Genomic DNA, 21,880 nt, shown 5'->3' with positions numbered 1-21,880 from the left:
CCCCAAAAATATAGTCCAGCTCCCCACAAGGTCTGAGGGACAGTGGACCGGCCCCTTGCTGAAAACATTTGCTGACCCCTGAGCGATACTAATTTCTTTGGGGTGGGGACTCCTAGTCAAGACAAACTTGTATCTTCAATTAAGTAAGGAGAAATATTTCAGAGACATCAGAGAAACTACTCCAAAGTATGTACTATATGAATTGTGACCTATGGATTCTGAGCATGTCATAAACGAAGTTGCAAGCTTCATTACTTGCAGATTTAATAATATTTTTAATTAGTACGACATTAATTGGTTAATGCCAAAATGCCAAAGACTTGGAATCCATCTTTGTTTGTGTGGGGTTGCCATGCATCCAGAATTTCTCAGACATATATGGAATACTGCAGACAGCGGCAGCGTCCGGGCGGAAATCAGTCAAATGTCCAGAAAAACCCAGACATATGGCAGCCCAGCTTTTGCCAATTCCACCCCCCCAATAGCTCAGAAACGGCATTCCGCCCCCACCCCCCATGTTTGTGTGAATGTAAGCTTGGGTTGATGGATAATCACATAACTTGTATACACAGCTATAATACGTTTTAAAACATTTTGCTGATTCTCACAGAGGAAAATGGCAAAGCAGAGTGCATCGCGACTAAAGCTCAAGTGTGCATAGGTGTTAAGTTGGAAATTGATCCTATGACTTGGCAAGAACTGTGAAACTGAGAGATGCAGAAAGGTGTAGAAAAAACCTTGCCATTGCTAAGGAGTTTTTTTAAAAGGTGAATTAAGACAAGCTCTTCTAAAGCTATGAAATGTTCTCAAGTCAGTCCCCTGCAACACGCAGCATGTAAGTGTCTCTTAACAAGGAAAATAACAGCTTTGGGGGGTGGAGGTAATTGTCATCAGGAAAACAGCACTTGGCAAAATGGTTCTGCCTCTGCGCTGTAGTCCTGATCTGAATCTCTCTTGCATGCATGTACACACAGACAGAGAGCTGCTAGAAATTAAAAGAGAAGGGAGATTCCATCATGGTTTCTGCTGTCATGTCTACTTAGATCCTAAGTGTAAGATTGCTGGCCCTGGTCTCAATGTTCTGTGACTTCCCTGAGCCCATCCCAATATCCATGTGTTGCCTGTGGACATCTGCACAGGGAAAGCCAATATGAACACACCTCTCTACTGTGCTTTAACCACAATCATGCAGGGTTCCAGCTCATATGGGAGCCTAAACATAGAGAAGTCTACACATCTAGACTCTCCCTTGACAGATTCCTTTGCTGAATATAAGGAGTGTAGGAACAGGCCCTGGGAAGTCACGTAAAAGCAGCTGGAAGAAGAGGACAGGACAGAGGGTGGAAAAAAAGAGCTGTGAGTGGAGCGAGGCCCTTTGGATTCTTTTTACTCCCTGGAAAACTCAACAAACCTGATCTACCTGCAACTTAGTATGGAGAGTGCAGCTGAATGGGACACAGTTGTGGGCAATCTGAAGAAGTACCATCCATTTTAAGCAAGTCTAGGGAGACTAGGATGATGTCTGCTATTTCCAGGATCTCTTCTCATTGTGAGACCTTTTGTAGGTGAGCTTAGGGGTGATGGGAGTTGTAGTTCAACAACATCTGGGGACCCATAGTTTGAGAAAGGCTGCATACAGATGACCAGCATGCCATTCAGTTATCTACAATTAACTTTTAAGCAGTTAAAATATTGCTGTATATTTGAATTCACCTTATTATATGAGGGGTATCTAAGATAGCAGACCAGAAAATATATAAGAATATTTTATGGGAACACCTGACAAAACATTCTAGCTGCTCACTATGTGTCAGGGAACTGCCATCGGAGCATCAGGTGGTGAAGGGGCTCAGGGAGGAAGAAAGAGACTCAACAGCTGAAGCAGGAACCAGCAGGGGGAGGAGTGGATCTCTGAGGGAATGCGAGCAGGAGGGAGGGCTCAGAGACGCTTCCAGCGAGAACAGTGGGGAGGTATCTGAGTCTCCCATAGGGAGACCCACACCTCGCCGGAAACTGTCACGCCGTGAGTCCAGGAGACGCGTTTCCGTTAAGGAGCTTCTTTGCTGGAAGCGCTTCCGCAGACAGCCACTGTCAGACTCTACGAGTGACTAAGAGCAGACATGTTTGAGGAGCTCTGTCACACACAGAGGTTTGTGGAGCCGCACAAACTCTGAGGGAGCACGATTTTACGCACAAGCAGCTAATCATCCCATTACACTATGCATACCTCAGCTTTGTCTTGCAAACTACCATTTCTAATTTGCAACCAGTGTTATGGTTCTAATTTGTAACCAGTGTTATGTGGTTTAAAAAACCTCACTGAAGGTAAGATACTGCAGTCGTTGAAACTTTTTGAGCCTTGATCATGAATGTTGCTTTTTGGGGGGGGTGGGGGGGTGGGAAGAGACCAAAACAAAATATCACATTTATTTTTAAAAGTTAGCTGTGGTTTTCTTAATATCAAGAGTGGTAGACACAAAATGATGTCAGTGTGCATGACTAATGGACAAAACTAAGCGTTATTTTTAACTACATTACATTATACTCTATTAATACAATAATTCACATGTATTTTTAAATCTACCTGAACTTGACCCACTTTCAGCTTTCATTTAATAATTGGTATGCCACATATCATTTGATTATATCGGTTTAGGTCATGAAGAAAAACCACCACCAAATTTTTTCCAAAATGTTTATGAAAGATACACTTTATGCTATTTAATGGGGTTTCTGATAAAACTTTATAATAGTGAAGCACTAATTGAAAGTTCTCCTTTTTATTTTTTATGAGTTTTCCAATCCTTTGGTCAAGATAAACCATCTGTTAGGTTTTCTCCATCATATCCTAACACCTATCTCCAGACACATCTTGTCCAAGGAAGATAAAAGTGGCCGAATATCAGGGATATATCCTAGTAGTGATGAGAGAAATTTCCCAATTTCTCTGCTGCTGCCAAAATGGGGGAGGGAATGGCATTACACCAAATCCTATACTCGCCCCAAATATTGCTTCCAGCTACGATGCCAACATGGCATTACAGCAATTTCACAGGTAGTTTGAGTAGGAACTTACTCCCTGAACTCAGAGGTGAGCAAAGAAGCCTCAGCTGTCCCTCAACTCTGCCGCAATAGCATATCAGAATCAGACTAACCGTGCACAGAATCAAACTACATCAATACTAGCACACAAACCCATGGTAATGATTCCTTTACTTAGATGAGAAAGGGACATTCTCATTTCTTGTCTCTCTCTGCAGCCCCCTCTGCACTCCCTGAAAATACACTCATTTAGGAGATGCAATTGTAGAGGGAAATCCCTATGTAACTGGAAAAGGCAGAGCATAGTTGCTTTTGATTCTTTAGGAGCAGTAGTTGCTTCTCCTGCATTTTCCTGCTCTTTTAGCATTATAAGAATGTTTCTGAATTGCTCCTGAATTCAGCTTGTTCTGTCTGGCTTGTTCCTGAGCAACCAAGATATCCTGTGACTCCCAGGTAACTCAACACATACTTTTTCAGGCAGACTTTGAAATGTGGATCTTAACAGCCACACATTTTCGCTGCCATGTTGTGTGTATCCCATTATAGATTCAGAAACTCTCTATGTTTGGCTAGAACCTATTAGTTCAATCTGTTTACAAGCAGCTTTAATCAAGCTTCCTTCTATTAATATAGGTCTTTTCCTTCTGCCTCTACTGTGATTATTAGAGATTAAGATTAGCTGGCCATCCTTCAAGTCTTTACAATGGCCTGGATAGCACGACATGCTGAGCAAAACTTTGGCTTAGCGAGTCTGTGAGAGCTTGGCAAGCTCTCAGAGTGGAACTCAAAGCTACATTGCTTTTTTCCCCATGGTCTTTTTTACAGCTACATTGTTGTTGTCATCATTGTTGTTGTTTTTTTTGGCTGAGGTTAGATCTTAGCCACAACTCAGAGTTTGGACAACATACTAAACCAAACCTTGTCTTACCACAGGATTTTCACTAAATTCCTCTGCAGACACCCATACGGGGAAAGGGCAGATCAATGAAAGTCACCCTCCCCAATGAGAGCCTCAAATATGTTACTGAGGTGCTCCCCCACAATTACATTTGCAATTGCCTATCCATTGTTTAATTCAAGGCATGCTTTAGAGTGTTTTAGATCCGACAAATTGCTGCACAGCCCTCAACCTGGCATGGTTGAAACGCTTATTAGTCTGATGGGTGCCAGTTCAAATATGTGTAGGGAGTATAAAACCAGTTATCAAAATGTGCATGGCCTAAACAGGGACTGAATATTTGTCATTTAGAACAGGGACTCAATCAACAAATCTGTATGTTCATCTCCTTGCTTCAACTAAAGGGGAAAGCTGATCTGATCATTCAGGAACATTTAAAGGGAAGAGACTGACCTTTCACCCTGTCCCCTTTGTGCAAATGAATCTCCCCTTCTCCTTGAGGTTGATATGGCTTCACGACAATAAATAGTCTTCCAGGTACAGCACTATAAAGTTTGCGTTTTGGACCCTGATAATCCAAGGCAGATATAGTATCCTTGTTGGCACTGGGGTTATAACTGGCACTGGAAAAGAGAGCAAAATAAACAGCGTTAGTTTCCTTTATTTATTTATTTATTTATTTATTTATTTATTTATTTATTTCATTTATTTCCCGACTATTCCCTAAGGCGTTCAAGGTGGTGTATATGGTTCTACTACTCCCCATTTCATCAGGAAAAGCTTATCAGATTGCTGAACCTCCATTAGCACCGGCTGCCTGGTAGTCTAGACAATCCTTTCTAACCTTCAAATACATTTCTATGTGGAAAAGGTCAGTTAATTATAATAATTGTTTTCACTGTGGACACAAAAAAGGCAATAACTGACTCCAGGTTTCCAATCCACTGGTTAAACAAAATGAGAGAGAGCAAGGGAGAGGTGTAGCTGGGTGCAGCACTTAATGGTTAAGCCTGCGTCAGAAGACTAACAATAACATTCATTCATCTTGGAATTTTATTTGTACCAGCTACATTATTGGCCATAATGACTTTTTTAATTCAACTCTATGCTGTAGGGGTGGGAGAGGCTTTAAATGCATACATTAATCCTAAATATATTTAACTGGGAAGAAGTTCAACTGTTTTCCCTGATTTAGGGAAATTGTAAGGGCAAGTTACATATCAGAAGCAATGGTGTATAATGAAGCCCTGCCATTTCTTTTTAAAAATTAAAAGCACTTTGGGAAGTTACACTAAGATGATCAAATCTTGACTTAATAAGCAGATATATAAAGAAGTTTATATATAAGTTTCATGCAACAGTTATCCATTTGCATGAGCAGCGAAACAAACCAGGAGGCCACAGTTAACCACATATTTGTATTATGTCCAAATCAATAAACTTCCAAACAAACCATACATTGAAAGCACACCCACACTCACACCCAAAGGGGTGACTGTAGTTTAGCCCTCACAGAGCTACAGTTCAGGTAGGTAGCCGTGTTGGTCTGACGCAGTCGAAATAAATAAAAAAATAATTGTCCAGTAGCACCAACTAAGTTTGTTCTGGGTATAAGCTTTCGTGTGCATGTACACTTCTTCAGATACACTGAAACAGAAGTTACCAGAGCCTTATATATAATGGGAGGGAGGGGTGGGGTTTTTCTCAGGAGGGTGAAGTGTGAGCTACAATTGTCAGCACTACAATTTCCAAACTACTTTTCTCGGTATTCTTTGTGGGAGGCGCTTTAAATGTACAGTGGTACCTGGGTACTCGAACGGCTTGGCTCCCGAACAAATCAGCTCCTGAACAGCGCAAACCCGGAAGTAAGTGTTCCGGTTTGCAAACGTTTTTGTTAAGTTGTGGGCGAACATATCAGACGACACAGCGATTCTTCCAAAGCAGCTCTTTATTTGTAAGCTGGAACAGAACTGAACTGAGGAGCTCAGTCAGCCTGCTTATATAGAGCTCCAGAACAAGGTAACTGTTGCAACTTTCTAAAACTATCCAATCACTGAACATCACTTTCAATCCTTCATTTGCATAACTATCTACAGTATCCCCCTGCTGGCCCAGGATGAGAACTTCAGTACATAACAGTTTTTTGGAAGCCGAACATCCAACGCGGCTTCCGCTTGAGTGCAGGAAGCTCCTGCAGCCAATTGGAAGCCGCACCTTGGTTTTTGAATGTTTTGGGAGTCAAACAGACTCCTGGAATGGTTTAAGTTCAAGAACTAAGGTACCACTGTATGGAGCACATGAGTTTCTCATTTCAGATATAACAGGAAGCTATAGTTAACTGCTTCCAGGCTTCTTTTCTGTGCTCACGTGAAGGAAGGTCCAAAGTGAGTGTGTAAGTACAGTACAGTCATACCTCGGGATAAATGTGCTTCAAGTTAAGTATTTTCGGGTTGCGCTCCACGGTGACCCGGAAGTAATGGAGCGCGTTACTTCCGGGTTTTGCAGCGCGTGCATGTGCAGACAGTCAAAATGATGTCACGCCCATGCGCAGAAGCGGCAAAACGCGACCCGCGCATGCGTAGACGCACGGACGTGGGTTGCGTTCACTTCAGGATGCAAACGGGGCTCCGGAACGGATCCCGTTCGCATCCCGAGGTACCACTGTACATAAAACTTGTTCATATCTCAACTTAATGTGGCCTTTGAATGGAGAAGGAACAGGCTGGGGGTGCTTAACACATTCCCCACTGGCTGTTTTTGTGCTCATTCTCTGTCAATCTCTGTTAACTTCCATGCAATTCCAGATATGTGCCTACAGATGTGGAACAACTTTGAGTGGAAAAAGACAATCGGGGAAAGGCCTAAGCACCCTTATCCACTCAATCTCCACCACATCTACGCTCAAAACTGCAGCTTCCTGCTTTTCGTTCTAAAATGCTAGAGCTTCATTACATACATTTGTATGCAACCATCAATTTGCCCCCATTGAAACAGGTTACACAAAAAGATTGGGAATATGAGAGCGAGTCTTTAGGAAGCAAGGGGTCTCAGAATCTGAATTTGAAAGTGCTTAAGGCATCTTAACTTTCAAACCATAACATTAGGTAAATATACACACTGCACATTTTTAAACACTACTGAATTTAACATTTCTATCAAATTTTACATTTCTATCAAATTTTACTTATCGTAATTGCCAGTGCAATATTTTATCAGGTAATCTAACTTCCTAGATTATGCTTTGTTTCTTTTTAAAATAATAATTAAAAATGTGGGTTCCAGTACACACTTTCCTAGTGCCTGGCTTCAATTACATACTGAGAAGCAGCAGGTGTCAGTATTTGGAATATTCTAATTACATTGCCTAACAACTGGCATTTATGTGTAGTCATTATATAATGCATCTAGAGACTGAACAAATTTAGAGCAACGTTTGGGCCCATCATCCTGATAAATTATCACTGTTTCTTTGCTGTAATTATACTTGACACAGGATGCAATGTTTAAAGTGTTCACATGAATTCAATATGCAACTCACAGAGAATTCCCATTGAAAGATGTAAGGTGTCTAAACACAACATTCAACCAATGAATATTTTGCATAAGTAAATTTGTGCTTAAGTAAAGGAGTGTTCCTGGAAGATGTCTGTCTGCATATGCGAACTTTCACAGATTACGATAAAAACCGACAACCAAAAATGCAAAGAGTATTGAAAGGTGAGGTACAAATGCAGAATGAAACAATCTTGGAATTCCTGTGAGCCCGAGTAAAATGGCAAATGTGCTTGCTATAGAACGACTGGACTGAAATAATTGATTAGAGCAGAGCACAGTGATGATACATTTAGGATTAATTGGACAGTGAATTCAAAATGGGATCCTGGATATTATCCCTGCAGTTAAGCAAGGGGATGGGGGAAGCATACTGTTGAGAGAATTAGCCACATGATATAGTTCCTGCTCGAGCAGCTGTCAACTTAACATTCGCTCTTGGCAAATTTACAAGGATATAGTTCTGAAGCCTGATCCCAATGGCACGTGTTCTCTTCAAATGGTTTCATATAGATAGAGACTGGAACATAATGAAAAATTATCCTCTTTTCATTGCAGAACATATGCACTATCTGTGTTTACGACTTCGCATTTAGGTAGAAATAATTATCTTGACTGTCAAATCTATGCAAACATACACGCAGTTGTGACATACCAGAAAAAATGCTTCATGGTGATATGCTAGTGCAACACCTGGTATGCCACATCCTAAAAAGATATTCATTAGCTCCATGGCACAAGCATGTAAGGGGAAGTGGGGATAGGTTTACTGTGGCCTGGGGATCCAGACGGCCTCTGATTATGGGCTGCAAACCCATAATCATGAAGCAAACATTGAGGCAAACCTAGTTCTATTTCTCTATATGGATCCAGATTTTGAAGTATCTTTGCCTCCAAGAGCAAAGATGGCAGTGAACAAAGTGGATGCCTCAGAGTCACTGTAGGATAATCTGTTTGGCTGTCATAATGTTCTACTGCCAGGGTCTTCATGGAGGAGAGAGAAGAGCCAGATGCAGACAATGATCCAGCAGATGACCAGGAAGAGGAAGAACTGGCAGTGACAATATAAAGTTCCTCAGTTTCCTTTGGATTCTTCCTGGGTAAACAGTACCCTATTAAGGCAGGAGCCTTCACTGTGCTCTTTTCAGTGACTGCTAAAAACATATTTGTTTAGACAAGTCTACCGAGATATGTAAAACAATGACATGTGCTTTAATTTGTTTTTCGCGTATTGTAGATTTTAATTATTTTGAGATGTTTTAAATGATTGGTTTTTTGTTTTCTGATTAATTTATTGTTCCATTCTTTTTGTAAACCACTTTGAGTGGTATGTCAATTTTATGAAATTAAATTATTAATTAAATGAATAAATATACGTGCCTGCAGCTGAACCCCTAACCATCCTCTTGATTGCCTTGTCCGCAAAATGAGGTATTTTCTTCTTAATGTCCAGCTCACTTGCTTAGCTATCTAGAGCTGTCTCACTTAGCTCAAGCATTCCCTTACTCAGTTCCTAAACCAGCTCAAGCGCCAGCTGGTCTTTCATCTGCAGGTCCTACGGTTCCTTGGCAGTATTTTCTGGACTTGGGCAGAAGAGCAAACAAAGTGTAGAAACTCACCACCAGCAGAGGGAACTATCATAATGGCAACAGCTGGGGAAATTTCAAGGCCCTAGAGCAAATGTGGGGAACTGGATCCAGCCAATGGACCAGATCCTAATGTTCCCACCTTCCAGATGCATACAAAGGGGTGTGTGGGGCGTGCGGTCCGCCCCGGGTACCACCATGGGGGGTGACGAAATGGCCTGCTGCCTCCCCCCCCCCAGCTGTAGGGTGCCCGATAGCACTTGGGTGCCATTGGTATGGGCACCGCTCGAGCGCCACCCATATGGGTGTCATTCGCGCGCCGTCTGTATGGGTGCTGTGCATGCACCGCCGGGCAGTTTGCCCTGCCCCTCAGCACTGGGTGCTGGAGAGGCTTCCTCTGCCATTGCCCACTCCTCTCCCCGCACCAGGCTCTCTGACAGATATGTGAGGCTGCCCATCTGTCAATCAGTTTAAGTCACCATAACATTATGTGAATAATTTCCCTTTGCAGTGTGGCTTGAGATGCTCCTTTGCTCCTGCACAGTTTGATTTCAATCAGCATTCAGGTATAATCAGCATCAGAGAGAGCTTACTAGAAACAAGGCATTTCTGGCCTCTCCTTAAACTGGATTCAATCTGAGAGGTGGAGAAAACGACAAATCCCTTGGTCCCTGGCAGGAAAGAACACTTCTGAGCATCCTGTATAGTTGGGGCTCAAAAGCCACTATTATCTCAAGAGAGCTCTCCCTCTGCCTTTTCAAGTCTTGAGTGTTCTTTGCTTTATTCAGCAGCGGGCCAGCAGGCTTCTTTAAAATACCCTGAAAATACTCAACATTTTTCTACCATTTCCCAGAAAACAAAAATAAGGTGAGTTGAAGGAAGAATCCACAGGATATTGAGTAATGTTGAAGGAGCTACATGCAGCACAATTGGTACATGCCCAGGCTTAGGGAAATGGTACCAAAGCAGCAAATCTCATTTTTAAGAGCTATCCTAGTGGCCAGAAAGGTAATTTTACAAAACTGGAAATCAGCTGCTGCATCTAACAAAATGTATCAACGCATTGGATGACTACATACAGGACTAGGCTGCAAAAGAATAAGCAGTTCTTAGTAAGAAAAAGAAAGCACAAAGAAGCTGTGCATCTCTTGTCACATGGATGCTGCCCAAATAATCTTTCTTATAAAATAAAAAGACAAAAGAACAGAAGTTTGAAAGCATCTGGCAAAATGTCCATGTGAAAGGAGTTGTCAGCAAACATCTGACACCACCTTGTTCCATTTTCCCCACCATGCTGCAGTGTCTCTGCTAACAACCACGGTAAAATTTATTTCCTCTTTTTCTCCTTTCTTTTTTTTCTTTTCCAACTTAATTTGGGGTGATGGATTGTGGTAGGGAGAAAGAAGGAACCAAGGACAAGGAAGAGCAGGACACAACTAACTGTGCTCTCTCTCTCTCTCTCTCTCTCTCTCTATATATATATATTCACAAAGTCAACATTTAAAAAATGGAATATTGAAAAGTCACCTAATGTGCCGGTGTTGCTGCCGCTTTGCATCTTCTCCTCCTAACCTATTTAATGATGGTGAGCGGCTTCGAGAAGATGGCGTGTAGCTCCCAACAGTTTTCACAGTTCCATTAGGATTATTCTGCATCTGTTGGAGTAGGTTAGGCGAAAGGCTACGGTGTGAAGAAGCTAAGGAAGAGGCTGACCAATCAGGAATGTTGACGTTCAGATTGTTATCACTATTCGACCGAAGCAAGACACGAGGTGCTGTCAAGGTGCTCTGGGGTCTCCGTCTTCTATTTGAGTAGGTAGGAGCCTCTCTAAATGGCACTGTATTAAGAAGGAAGAAAGAATGCAAAATGATACTTCTGATTTTAGGCACATGCATCAGACCACCCACCCGCTTCCCCCAAATCAGTACTATATACTTTCAATTCTTATTACATAAAAAAGAGACCTCTGCCTTGGCTGATTGTCTAATCAAGATGAGCACTACCATTATATTTAAGATGCAATTAAAATTAAAGATAATTTTCATAGGAAATCACCTTTTAAAAGCTAGAATTAATAAGCTCTATATTACTGAAAGTTCCATATTTTATTTCACTGTAAGAGTGCAAGATTGGAGAATAGTGTTCAGCATTGGCTGCTGGCAGTCTCTGATTTATGAACGGTAAGCAACTATTAGCTTTCACCAACAAATGTGGACAGTCTCATTAAAAAAGAAAGAAAAGAAACGGAATGGTTCTTAGTATGGTATGGGCAAAAATGGGTTTTTTAATACTAGAATTAGAACTTCTTTTCCTTCCTTCCTTTCTACTCTGTAGCATAATTTTATAGATTTGCATTACCCTAAACATGTGAAAACTACAAAAAACTGACTTTTCCCAGCAATAGCTCCAAAAGGCAATCATATACAAATTAACTCCCATTATTCCCCAAATCATGCAAAATCTCTCTAGGCCAGCACCAGTAAACAACTGAAAGGATAATCTGGTAAGCACTGAGCATAAACCTTACAATGCAGATTCGGATTTCTAGAATAGGCAGTAAAAGGCTTAACACGGTTTCTGTTACTTCACTCTTGTTCCTTTACAGAGCACAGCTTAACACTTGGTTCATGAGCGAGGGGCGCTTTTTGACAGTTACCCAACTTCTTAACAATCTCACCCCTGAGGCATTTCCAAATAGTATAACTGGCCCTGGAGGTCACCACACCCCTTTTAACTGGTTTGGGAGACTGTAAGCCACACAGCTTCTACTTCTCCTGGCTCAAACTCAACCCTCCAATTGACTCCTGTCTGTGAACTCTCCCAAGACACTCAACTTCTAAGCTATGAGGCTCCTTCCTCTAGCTATAGATATTCTCCTCAGAGTAGATGTTAAACTCAAATTTGAACCAACTGTCTCAGACAAACGCTATCCTAATGCCCATCTCCCATCTTGAATCAAGCCCTAGCCAAACACTCCCTCAGAAACGGCTCCTTTTATTCTCCTTCCCAAAGTGCTGCTCTGCCCCCCTCTGGCTAGCTGTCTTGGTAGCCAATCAGAGAGAGGCTCCAGCCCTCTGGTAGAATTCTGAGGGACTGCACCACCAGATTCTGGTCTGGCTCCGCTGTCTGTCTCACACCCTACCCCCAGCCCTCAAGGCACCAGTTTAAGCCGGGCTTTGGGAAGGAGGTGTGAGGCTCTGGCAAGGTCCTAGAGCCCTCCTATCTCCTCCCCCAAGCTTGCTTTGGACAAGCGCCACTCGCACTGCCTAAATTTACCTCTACCTCTCGCATAACACTAAACCATAGTATTAAAGGTAAAGGGAGCCCTGACCATTAGGTCCAGTCGTGGCCGACTCTGGGGTTGTGGCACTCATTTCGCTTTATTGGCTGAGGGAGCCGGCGTACAGCTCCGGGTCATGTGGCCAGCATGACTAAGCCGCTTCTGGCGAACCAGAGCAGCACACGGAAACACCATTTACCTTCCCACCAGAGCAGTACCTATTTATCTACTTGCACTTTGGCGTGCTTTTGAACTGCTAGGTTGGCAGGAGCAGGGACAGAGCAACGGGAGCTCACCCCGTCGCGGGGATTCGAACCGTCGACCTTGTGATCAGCAAGTCCTAGGCTCTGTGGTTTAACCCACAGCACCACCCACATCCCAAAAACCATAGTATAGCAGTGCACTAAAACCAAGGTTGCAAACTAGCAGAGCAATGTGACTTTCTGATGTTGGATCTCTGAACAAATGTCAAAGTACCAAGGGACTGTGCAGTCAGGTACAATAAAGAGCATGGAGGTTAACAGGGAACATGAGCTCACCCACAAAACCAGTAGTTTGCAGGAAACCAGTGGGCTGAGCTTAGGCAGACCACCTTCAGTTCCCAACCAATGATCTCCAGGTAATAACAATGGTTTAGTTTACAGGAAGCATTCTTGAGATTATCTTTGTGTGAGCGCTTAGCAAAAGTGTTAAATAAATTTGAAATGGGGCAAAGCCAAGTAGCCAGTTCATGCATAGGAGCCTCATGATGGGGGGAGGAGCTTCAAGAAAACAGTCATTTCACTTACCCAGCATGCCACTTTATGTTTCCCTTCTTGATGTGACTTTAAGACATAGTATAGGCATGAGTACATGCTGAGAATATTCCTCCCCCTCCCCGTCATATGATGACTGATCAGATCTTTATGCCACAGTGACCATGGATAGTTATCCTTCAGCGCTGAAGCTATGGTATTTATGCTTTTGAACTACTACGTTATTGAGATGAAGCATTCCAGACTATACAGACGCCTCCTCAAGTGGGTGAAGCTGGAAACCTCAGCAGGACTTCTCATTTGCTTGTTTTTCAGCAAGACTAGGCAAAATTAATTTGCATAAAGCTGTTGAGACTATCAGCCTGACTTTTCATCCCCAGAATGACAGATTATCAAACTTGCTGGTTGATGCCAATATGCCCTATGCCCCAAAAGCTTTCCCATCAGGCAAGGGTTCTCACCTCTTTTGTAAGTACAAAATTGGATTTTATGCTGCTCTTGGAATTAAGAGTTTGTTACCCAAGATGCTGCTTAAAGGTTATGTAAATCTGTGGCCCTCTTTAACACAAGCCACAGTGTTTATGCATTTCCGTCTGTTTATCCACAACACTTGGTGGAGGTTTTTTAAATTTGTTTCAGTTACTGTCACTAAATTATCAGAATATGGCCTGTAAAATTCATACAGTACACTAAGTTTTAAAAATCAAAACATTCCCCACCAAATCACAGATTACCTCTATGCAAGGTTGTTTACTGAGAACGGAAAGGTTTTACAGAACTGTAGCTGAAGCTGCTCATTCAGAGGTTTTGGATGCTGCAACTGAAGCAGAATCCTAAATTTGGGAAGTGGGGCAGAGTTATACAGCAATTCTGTGCTTGGTGCTAAACTCTGCTAATCCCTACTACTATCAGGAAGGGTACAAGGCTAAACAGGCACAGTGTGGAATGGAATGGGGTGAGTGGGAATCTGAAGCAAGCAGCTGGAATGATAGCTGTTGCACTAGGACTGAGTTTTGGACCAAAGACTGCTATAGGGAGAGTCATTCTCTTACTCCAAGGGTCATCACCAGTACGACCACCAGTAACTCCTATAGCACCTGTGAAAGGTCTTAGTAAATACTCCTTCAAAAATCCTTAATCTTCCTGTACAGTTGCTGTTTACACTGGCTCCCACATTGAGCTCCCTCCACTTATAGTATATAACTGGATGCCATGATTTGACGTTTGCCCTCCCATTGGTTCCAAACAAAAGGAAGGTGTGAAAAGCTTATCTCTATGAGCAAGTATAGTGATGGCTGAGATAGGTACCTTTTCCCCAATTGAGAAGGGCATTCCCCTACCATTTTGTGGTCCTGCTCCTTTTCCTGTTCTTTTAGATTTGGCAGCCATTATGCCCTGCCCCATAGCAGCCATTTTGTGACTGGCATCCATAGCACCTTCTCAAAACTCCAAACTTGACTATTCTTGGTCAAAAAGGACTCCTGCTTTCCACCATTACTGGAATCCCAGCACTTGATCCAGTGAGGCATTTATCAATGTAGCATCTCACAATATCAGGTTGCAAGACTTTTGAGTTTTGTGTTAAATAATAGTAAATACAGCTTTTATTCCCTACATTTAGAACACACAGTTGCAGTGTAAAGGTAAAGGATCCCTGACAGTTAAGTCCAGTTGCAGACGACTGTGAGGTTGTGGCACTCATCTAGCTTTACAGGCCGAGGGAGCCACTGTTTGTCCGCAGACAGTTTTTTCCGGGTCATGTGGCCAGCATGACTAAGCTGCTTCTGGCGCAACGGAACATCAGAAACGCCATTTACCTTCCCACTGGAGCGGTACCTATTTATCTGCTTGCACTTTTTTCACGTGCTTTCAAACTGTTAGGTTGGCAGGAGCTGGGACAGAGCAACGGGAGTTCACCCCGTCATGGGGATTTGAACTGCCGACCTTCTGATCGGCAAGCCCAAGAGGCTCAGAGGTTTAGACCACAGGGCCACCCACGTCCTAATAAAAATAAAAGAATAAGAAACTTGTGAAGGGGGAAATCCCATGAATATGTAGCTAGTCTTACTATGTCTCTGACTGCTACTACAACTCCCATTCCCCACTCTGAAAATGCCCCATGTTCAGACGCTTCTCGCTACTGGGAGGTGTTGAGCTATGTATTGTTTGAGAAAATAATTTTAACCATTTTTATATATCCACGAGCAAAAGAGCCCACGAGGCCTATGCATGTATGTTTCTATAGATAGATAGCTAAATATCAATGCACACAGTCATTAAGAAACCCTGCTGCAACATCACATGAATCGTTTATTTAAAAGGTATCCTGTTGCTTCACTGGGACTTGCATGTGACACAATGACTTGAAGATTCAGCAAACCTAAATGACCTATATCACGTTACAGCAAAATCAAAATGATACCATAATAGTTTCACTTATAGGCAATCAAAAAAGGATGAAAGATATTAACAAATACTTTTAGGTTTTTTTATATTAAGGTCTTCCCAGAACCTGACACCAGAGACCTGCAAGCAATTAAAATGACTATTTATTTGCTCCTGTGTTTGCATTCTCACAGAAACAATATGAGCTGGACAGAAATAGCCTCCACAACCTCTACTAAATATCCCTCGAGAGGGACATTGTGCAATGGGGGTTCCTGGAGCCCATGTGCAATTCTTCTCTCTCCACTCTCCAACAGCAGATCAACATTGCAAGAAATTTCCAAGCGGGTCCAGTTACTGCACTGCCACCTGTTACACCCGGGGTCAAGAGCCCTCCAGATGGTGCTGGATTCCATCATCCCTGATCATTGGTCATGTGGCTAAGACTGAGGTGGTGGAAGTCCAACAAGATCTGGAGGGTCATAGGCTGCCACCTATGTTAGGACAAAATGACCGTTGCTCTGATGAACATCATTGAAAATCCTCCCCAAGCAGCAGTGATGGGTGCATAAATCTGATGTAAGTAGCCCTTCCAACATTGCCGGAATTTGTGTATGCACTAAGTCTTAACTGCATGAAGAAATAGGTTTACAAGCGTGGACTTCTGCTGGATAAGAACAAGAGGTACAATTCATACCCCATGGAAATCAGTGTCAACTTTCCCATTGAATCGATAATGCTGGAATGCATTTACCAGCTAGAACTGAGTTACCAAAATTAAATTTAGAGCGTGTGTTTTCCCCCTCATACTTCAAAATGAATGCTAATATTTCACATGTATTTTAAATGAGGAAAATACTATTTTAAGGTATTCCACAAAACAAACAAACCACAAATGTGTTTTACAGGGATGAGACGCGTGAATTACAATCAGTATTGCTACTTTGCTTCCCTCTGAACAGTTTAAAAAGATCTAATTTTAACAATTTAGCCAAGTCAACTCATGTTTTGATTTTAACAAAACATGATGTTTGCTGATGTAAATGTAATGTATCCCTGCTTGTAAGTGTACAGGCCTACCAAGCCAAAAAGTAGGGTATAAATATATTTTTTAAAAAACTAAAAACTACATGGCTCAAAAATTGTAACACTTAGGCCAAAACTGAGGTTAAGGAAAACATGTTGGTTCCATAATGCATGTTCATGTACATTATAAAAAACACACCCTTCACTGTACTTTTTTATTGCCCTACTGGTCACCCATTTAAATACACGTGGTCCCTTTGAACAATATATATTTCTTTACATAACTAAATGTGTTACGTTACACGAGGTTTCAAACGCCGTATCTAGGTAAAGGCCCTTGGAATTTATATCACCAAAATACCAAAAATATTACTGATAACAACATTTCAAATCTGTGTGGTACAATACTTACCCTATAATCATTAATTCTGCCTTACAAAGCATTTAACTCAGAGTGCTGGTATTTAATTTTATTCTGTCACACTGAAATCAATGGAAGGATCTTAGCTTAAGCAGAGAGCAAATGAAAAAGAAAATCACATTTCTCCAAGCACTTCAATAAAACATGCTTGTAGACAGTATAGTGTATCTGTCTCTGTTTGGGACTCACAGATTTCAGGAGAAACAGAGCCAGACCAAAGTGATTTCTACATTTTACACAACCTCTTTCCTCTTATCAGATGGTAAGTGTTGATTTCTACTTGATGTTAACAAAGCATTGATTTGAAGACCAGCTTTTAATTAGTGACTTTTTTATTAGAAGATGCAAATACCAGGAATGTAATACGGATAATTAGTGACATAAACAACCAACTCCAACTATGCAAGTGCTTTCTCACCTTTTCCCTATATCAGTTTGCATGCTGCAAGTGGGTAGATACATTTGATACGATTCATGTTTCATTTACAATAACTAATGTAATTGTATCCCACCTCCCAAAAAATCCCCTTTTCTATTGAAACAGAAAGTACATGTTTTAAGCTCTCCTGGATAGATTTCCATATACTGTATATATTCATTTATTTAATAAAATATAATTATACAGCAAAGATTTCAGGTGAAAAGATGCGAGAACCAGCAGCATGCTTCAAAGTACCACCCCGTATGAATTAAAAACACACGTTGTTTCATAATCCACTGGAATGTTTTCATCAAACTGCATACATCTGAAGTAAACACTCATGAGCATTCATTAGTAATATAAACCTAAGAAATCTCTTCTCCTTACTCAAATACAGAGCTTTTCCCCTGTGAAAGGAACACAAGGCTTCTCTGATATAAACTAAAATGAACAAAGTCACACCCCGCTCTTACAATGAGTTGTCTAAAAGGACAACCCAACATAAAGGAATTCTGGAAAAGATACGGAAAGAACTTAGAATAATTATACAGTAACTAAGCAGATCATATTAAGCATGCAGAAGAAAATAGCAGTCTTCCAGCATCAAGTGCTTTGCGTTCAGTGCTTACCTTCTTTCTTTGTTAAGGCATTTAACAAAGACTTCATTTTCCTTTTTACTTTAGCAGCAATCCCCTCATTATATAACCTTTGCTGAGATGAAAAGGAATAAAAGCTACCCAGTTTCTATGTGTTTTAACTGCCTGCAACCTGACATAAGCAGCAGGTTACTGGGCACTGTATAAGTACAAGCATAGCTGGGCATGCAGTACCCAGCGTTCTGGTGACAAAGCCCACCCCACATTCTGTCTGTCAGCTGTGAGCCAACTGTGCTTAGACTGGTGCTGCTCAAAAAACCTTGCTATCTTTCATAGTATTAGTCATGTGAACACCATCGACACAGAGCCTTTCAAACATTCTCCTGCTTTTGTAATTGAGACGTTTATGTGTAGGAGAACAGGGATGACTGAGGCAAGGAGAAGCAGGGCAGGCCGAGTGGGGTCAAAATTAACATTTGGAGAAGGGGGAGGAGGAGGGAGAGGAATCATTCATCTTATCTCATGGCAGCATTACACAGGCTAAAGGGGAAGTCTTGGAAGAGGCGGGAGCTCGTGGAGCTGAATCTCAGCATTTACACCTAAAATGCTTTTCAGTACTTATACGCCGGTTTCTAGAATTGCCTTCTAGACTCTGTTGGTTCATCCCTGCTGGTATATAATTAACTGCTTCCAAGTTTCACACCGTACCTAAACATCGGGGAAAAACTGACAGTCACGTTTTGTTTTGTTTTTAAAGTACAATTGCTTCTTACCCTTACCCACTTTATGGAAATTATATTCAAATAAAATGTAGACTTTCCATACTTCCACCGTAAGAATGGAAACCTTACAATTTTACACAGCTACTTAAAAATATGCTTTATTATTAGAATTACCACAGCTTTTGAAAAGCGTTGTTTGGTGGCTTTTATACGCACCTGTGCAAAAGCTCCTAACAGCCCTATCCTAGAAATACTTATCTGAAATGCCAGTGATGTTAGGAAGGAATGTGTCTCTTTATGTTTATAGAATATTAGAAGTAGCACACTGCATTTAAGAAATCACAAAACGGAGGCAGAATTATATCAAAAGGTGTGAAAATTTCTGAAGTATCATGCACAGCAGTGGTTCCCAATTTGCCAATTACTGAGGAATCCCTATTTTTCAAAAGCCAAGCCACGGACCCCCTACTTGTGAAAATTTTGATAACTCTATGGTAGTTACCTCTGCAAAGCAATTTTTTGAACAAAACATTGGGTAGCCCCTGAAAAGCAAATGATTTTAGGTATACTAAAAACAGACCATAAAATGTGTGAAATTACCATGCATAAATGACAAAAAATTAGTTGGGGGGAGGCAAGGGATGAGGCCGAAGACCCACTGGTTGCATTTCGCGGACCCCAGGGGTCCACGGAACCCTAATTGGAAACCGCTCATGTACAGAATCTGTGGTCTGGTAGCATTTGCCCTAAACTTGAATAAATGGATACATTTACTAAGAATAGTTCCTCGTTCCACTGCAACAGTATTTGCCTGCTGTTGGCAAGGTATCTGCTTTTAAAAGTGTGCAACTCGTTTTCTTGCTAAGAATAACTCTTTCATGAATAAAAAAATAAATGGAAATAAGAGCCGCTAAGCTAAATTCTACCTTCTTTCGCTTTTGATAAAATAGCTGTAAAGAGTTAGCCAGCATAAATAAGTAATGAAAACAATTTCGGATTCAGTTAATATTACAGTGTTTATGTTGTTGTTAATATTTAATATAAAAAGCACCGTCCTCTAGAAGTAGTAGTTTTTAGGTTTCAAGGGTCTGAACACACATAAAATTCAGCAAAATGATTTTAATCAACAACTTATATTTGATGAAATACACATAGCCTAGCCTGGGAAAGTAGGAGAGCACAAATATACATAGGCATCATCTGCACTGTCAAATGTGTGAAAACTCCCTTATTATTTGTCGGACATGTGCATATGCAGTTCTTGCCCTCTATGTATCACAGTTTAGGTAGGTGTCTGGGACAGCCACTTTCCTGAGGAAGACACCCTCATCTCAATTTTGAAGAAACAGAAATAGCTATGTATTTGTCCCCAACTAACCATGCCTAGGTTATCTAATGCCCACATAATGACTTCAGAAAGGAACCACCTACCAAAGGTGTGTGTATTTTTAATTTTAAAAACCTCCAAATTTATATGTCACGTAAAAAATCATCTTAGTTATTTACATAAAATGGCCTAAAATATTACTTAAAACAGCAATTAAAGCCCTTTATAACAGTAAACAGAATAAAATTATCAAAATAAAGGGGGGAATCAAGACATTTTATAAACAAATGTACAAATAAATGTACAAATTACATGTCTGCGAAAAGCTTGTCCCCCATGCAGGCCATGCACTCTCCACAAATTTGTTTTAGAAGGTTGAGGGAAGTCTGAAAACAGATTTGGGGGGTGCACTGGGGAAGTATGGGGAGATGATGAAACAAGAGACTGAGTACTAGGTTGGATGTTTGCCAAAACAAAGTTTGGCCATAACTTTTGTGTCCGAATTTTCACTTTTTGAAATATGGCAACCCTATTTTATGCAACTGTGCATATGTTTATTTTGTGATTCATAGATATTTTACTTATGAATGTTTTTTAGATATATTTATTGCCTCGCGTGCTCTGGTCCATGGGGTCATGAAGAGTCGGACATGACTAAATGACTAAACAACAACAATATTGTTATTTTATTATTTTACTGAGATATGGGGTTCTTAATAGTAGCAGTAGTGGTGGCGTTGGTAGCAATGTTGTTTGGGTCTGAATTTGTATTGGTTTTGTGTGTTTTTCACTCCCTTTACATTGGATATGTAAACCATTGAAGAGATTTCTGTTGAAATATGAAAAGTTGATAAATGAACTAAATTAATTAAGCACACATACATATATATCATTCACCCACCAGTTCCTACATGAATCTGGCCAATTGTTAATATCATCTTTTGAGGTCTTAACTTGGTACACATAGTACCAGTGATCAGGGAAAGGGCCTTTTTAGCATTTACACTTTTCTTTTGTAATGTTCTCCCCCAGGGAAAATCTTCTGATGCCAAATTTAATGACCTTTAGTCACCATACAAAGACCCTTTAATCTCTCCAAGCCTTTAAATCTTACAAATTTTTCAAGGCAGCCATTTGCTGTGACTCTGCCTGCAGGCCCACACAGTGTCGCCCCAACCCCATCCTGGTAAGCTGCAGCGATGCTAGTGTTGAGGAGGGCAGGTCTGCTACTAGGAAAGATGACAATAAAGGTAAAGGAGAAAGCTGGTGTGCAAGGAAACTAATCACTTGAGAAATTAATGAGCATTCATCCACCCCACCCCATACCTGTTGCTGTGTAGACTCGACTCTACCTCCATTGTCATTGTTCATGTATTAAAAAACTGAGGCCTTTTAATATCTTTTCAATGAAAGTGCTCAAAATTTATTTGTATGGCTTGATTGCATGTCATGTTGTTTTAGTTTTGCATTTAAGACTGATTGGTAAATAATGGAGCAAAGCATCTGTGATTCCAAGTGTTGGTAGAGTCAATTTTATTTCAAAGCGTAGCAATGTTCTTATGGCTGTAAGCAGCATGTAGTACTAAAGAGGGAGAGTCTTATAAGCAAATAATCTACCATAATCCTCCAGAGACGCACTACATTTTGCTGATGCCGGTAAAAACCATAATCCTGTGACTTGGATACACATTTCAGGGGCTCACAATGCTCACCTCAAATAAGAGGTGGACACTGGTGGCCTCAAATATTTCTCCAGCTTGAATTTAAATCCAAACCATGGAAGAATTCCTAGACTGACCCATCCTACCTAGACAAATCCAAATCCAGTCTCCACTCACTCACCCAGCCTCAGATCCTCCAAACACCATG

At 41.1% G+C, this 21,880-nt stretch overlaps 1 protein-coding gene across 6 annotated transcripts in view; it reads right to left on the bottom strand.

Annotated features, from left to right (window-relative positions):
• Window positions 1–21,880, bottom strand: part of SHANK2 (SH3 and multiple ankyrin repeat domains 2) — a 358,950-nt gene that overhangs the window by 209,066 nt on the left and 128,004 nt on the right. For 5 of the 6 annotated variants that reach the window (XM_081163208.1, XM_081163210.1, XM_081163205.1 and 2 more), the window contains exons 11-12: window positions 10,606–10,915; window positions 4,394–4,563 (exon numbers count right to left, since the gene is read on the bottom strand). In XM_081163208.1, coding sequence (XP_081019334.1) covers window positions 4,394–4,563; window positions 10,606–10,915 — 480 coding nt within the window. Of the gene's footprint in view, window positions 1–4,393; window positions 4,564–10,605; window positions 10,916–17,995; window positions 18,224–21,880 lie in introns of those variants that run through there. The other variant, XM_081163209.1, reaches the window with a different exon arrangement.

Source organism: Podarcis bocagei (assembly GCF_964188305.1).
Source record: "Podarcis bocagei genome assembly, chromosome: 1".
In the NCBI taxonomy this organism is placed as follows: domain Eukaryota; kingdom Metazoa; phylum Chordata; class Lepidosauria; order Squamata; family Lacertidae; genus Podarcis; species Podarcis bocagei.
The sequence above is the reverse complement of the archived record's forward strand: the minus strand, read 5'-3'. Positions and strand labels throughout refer to the sequence as shown.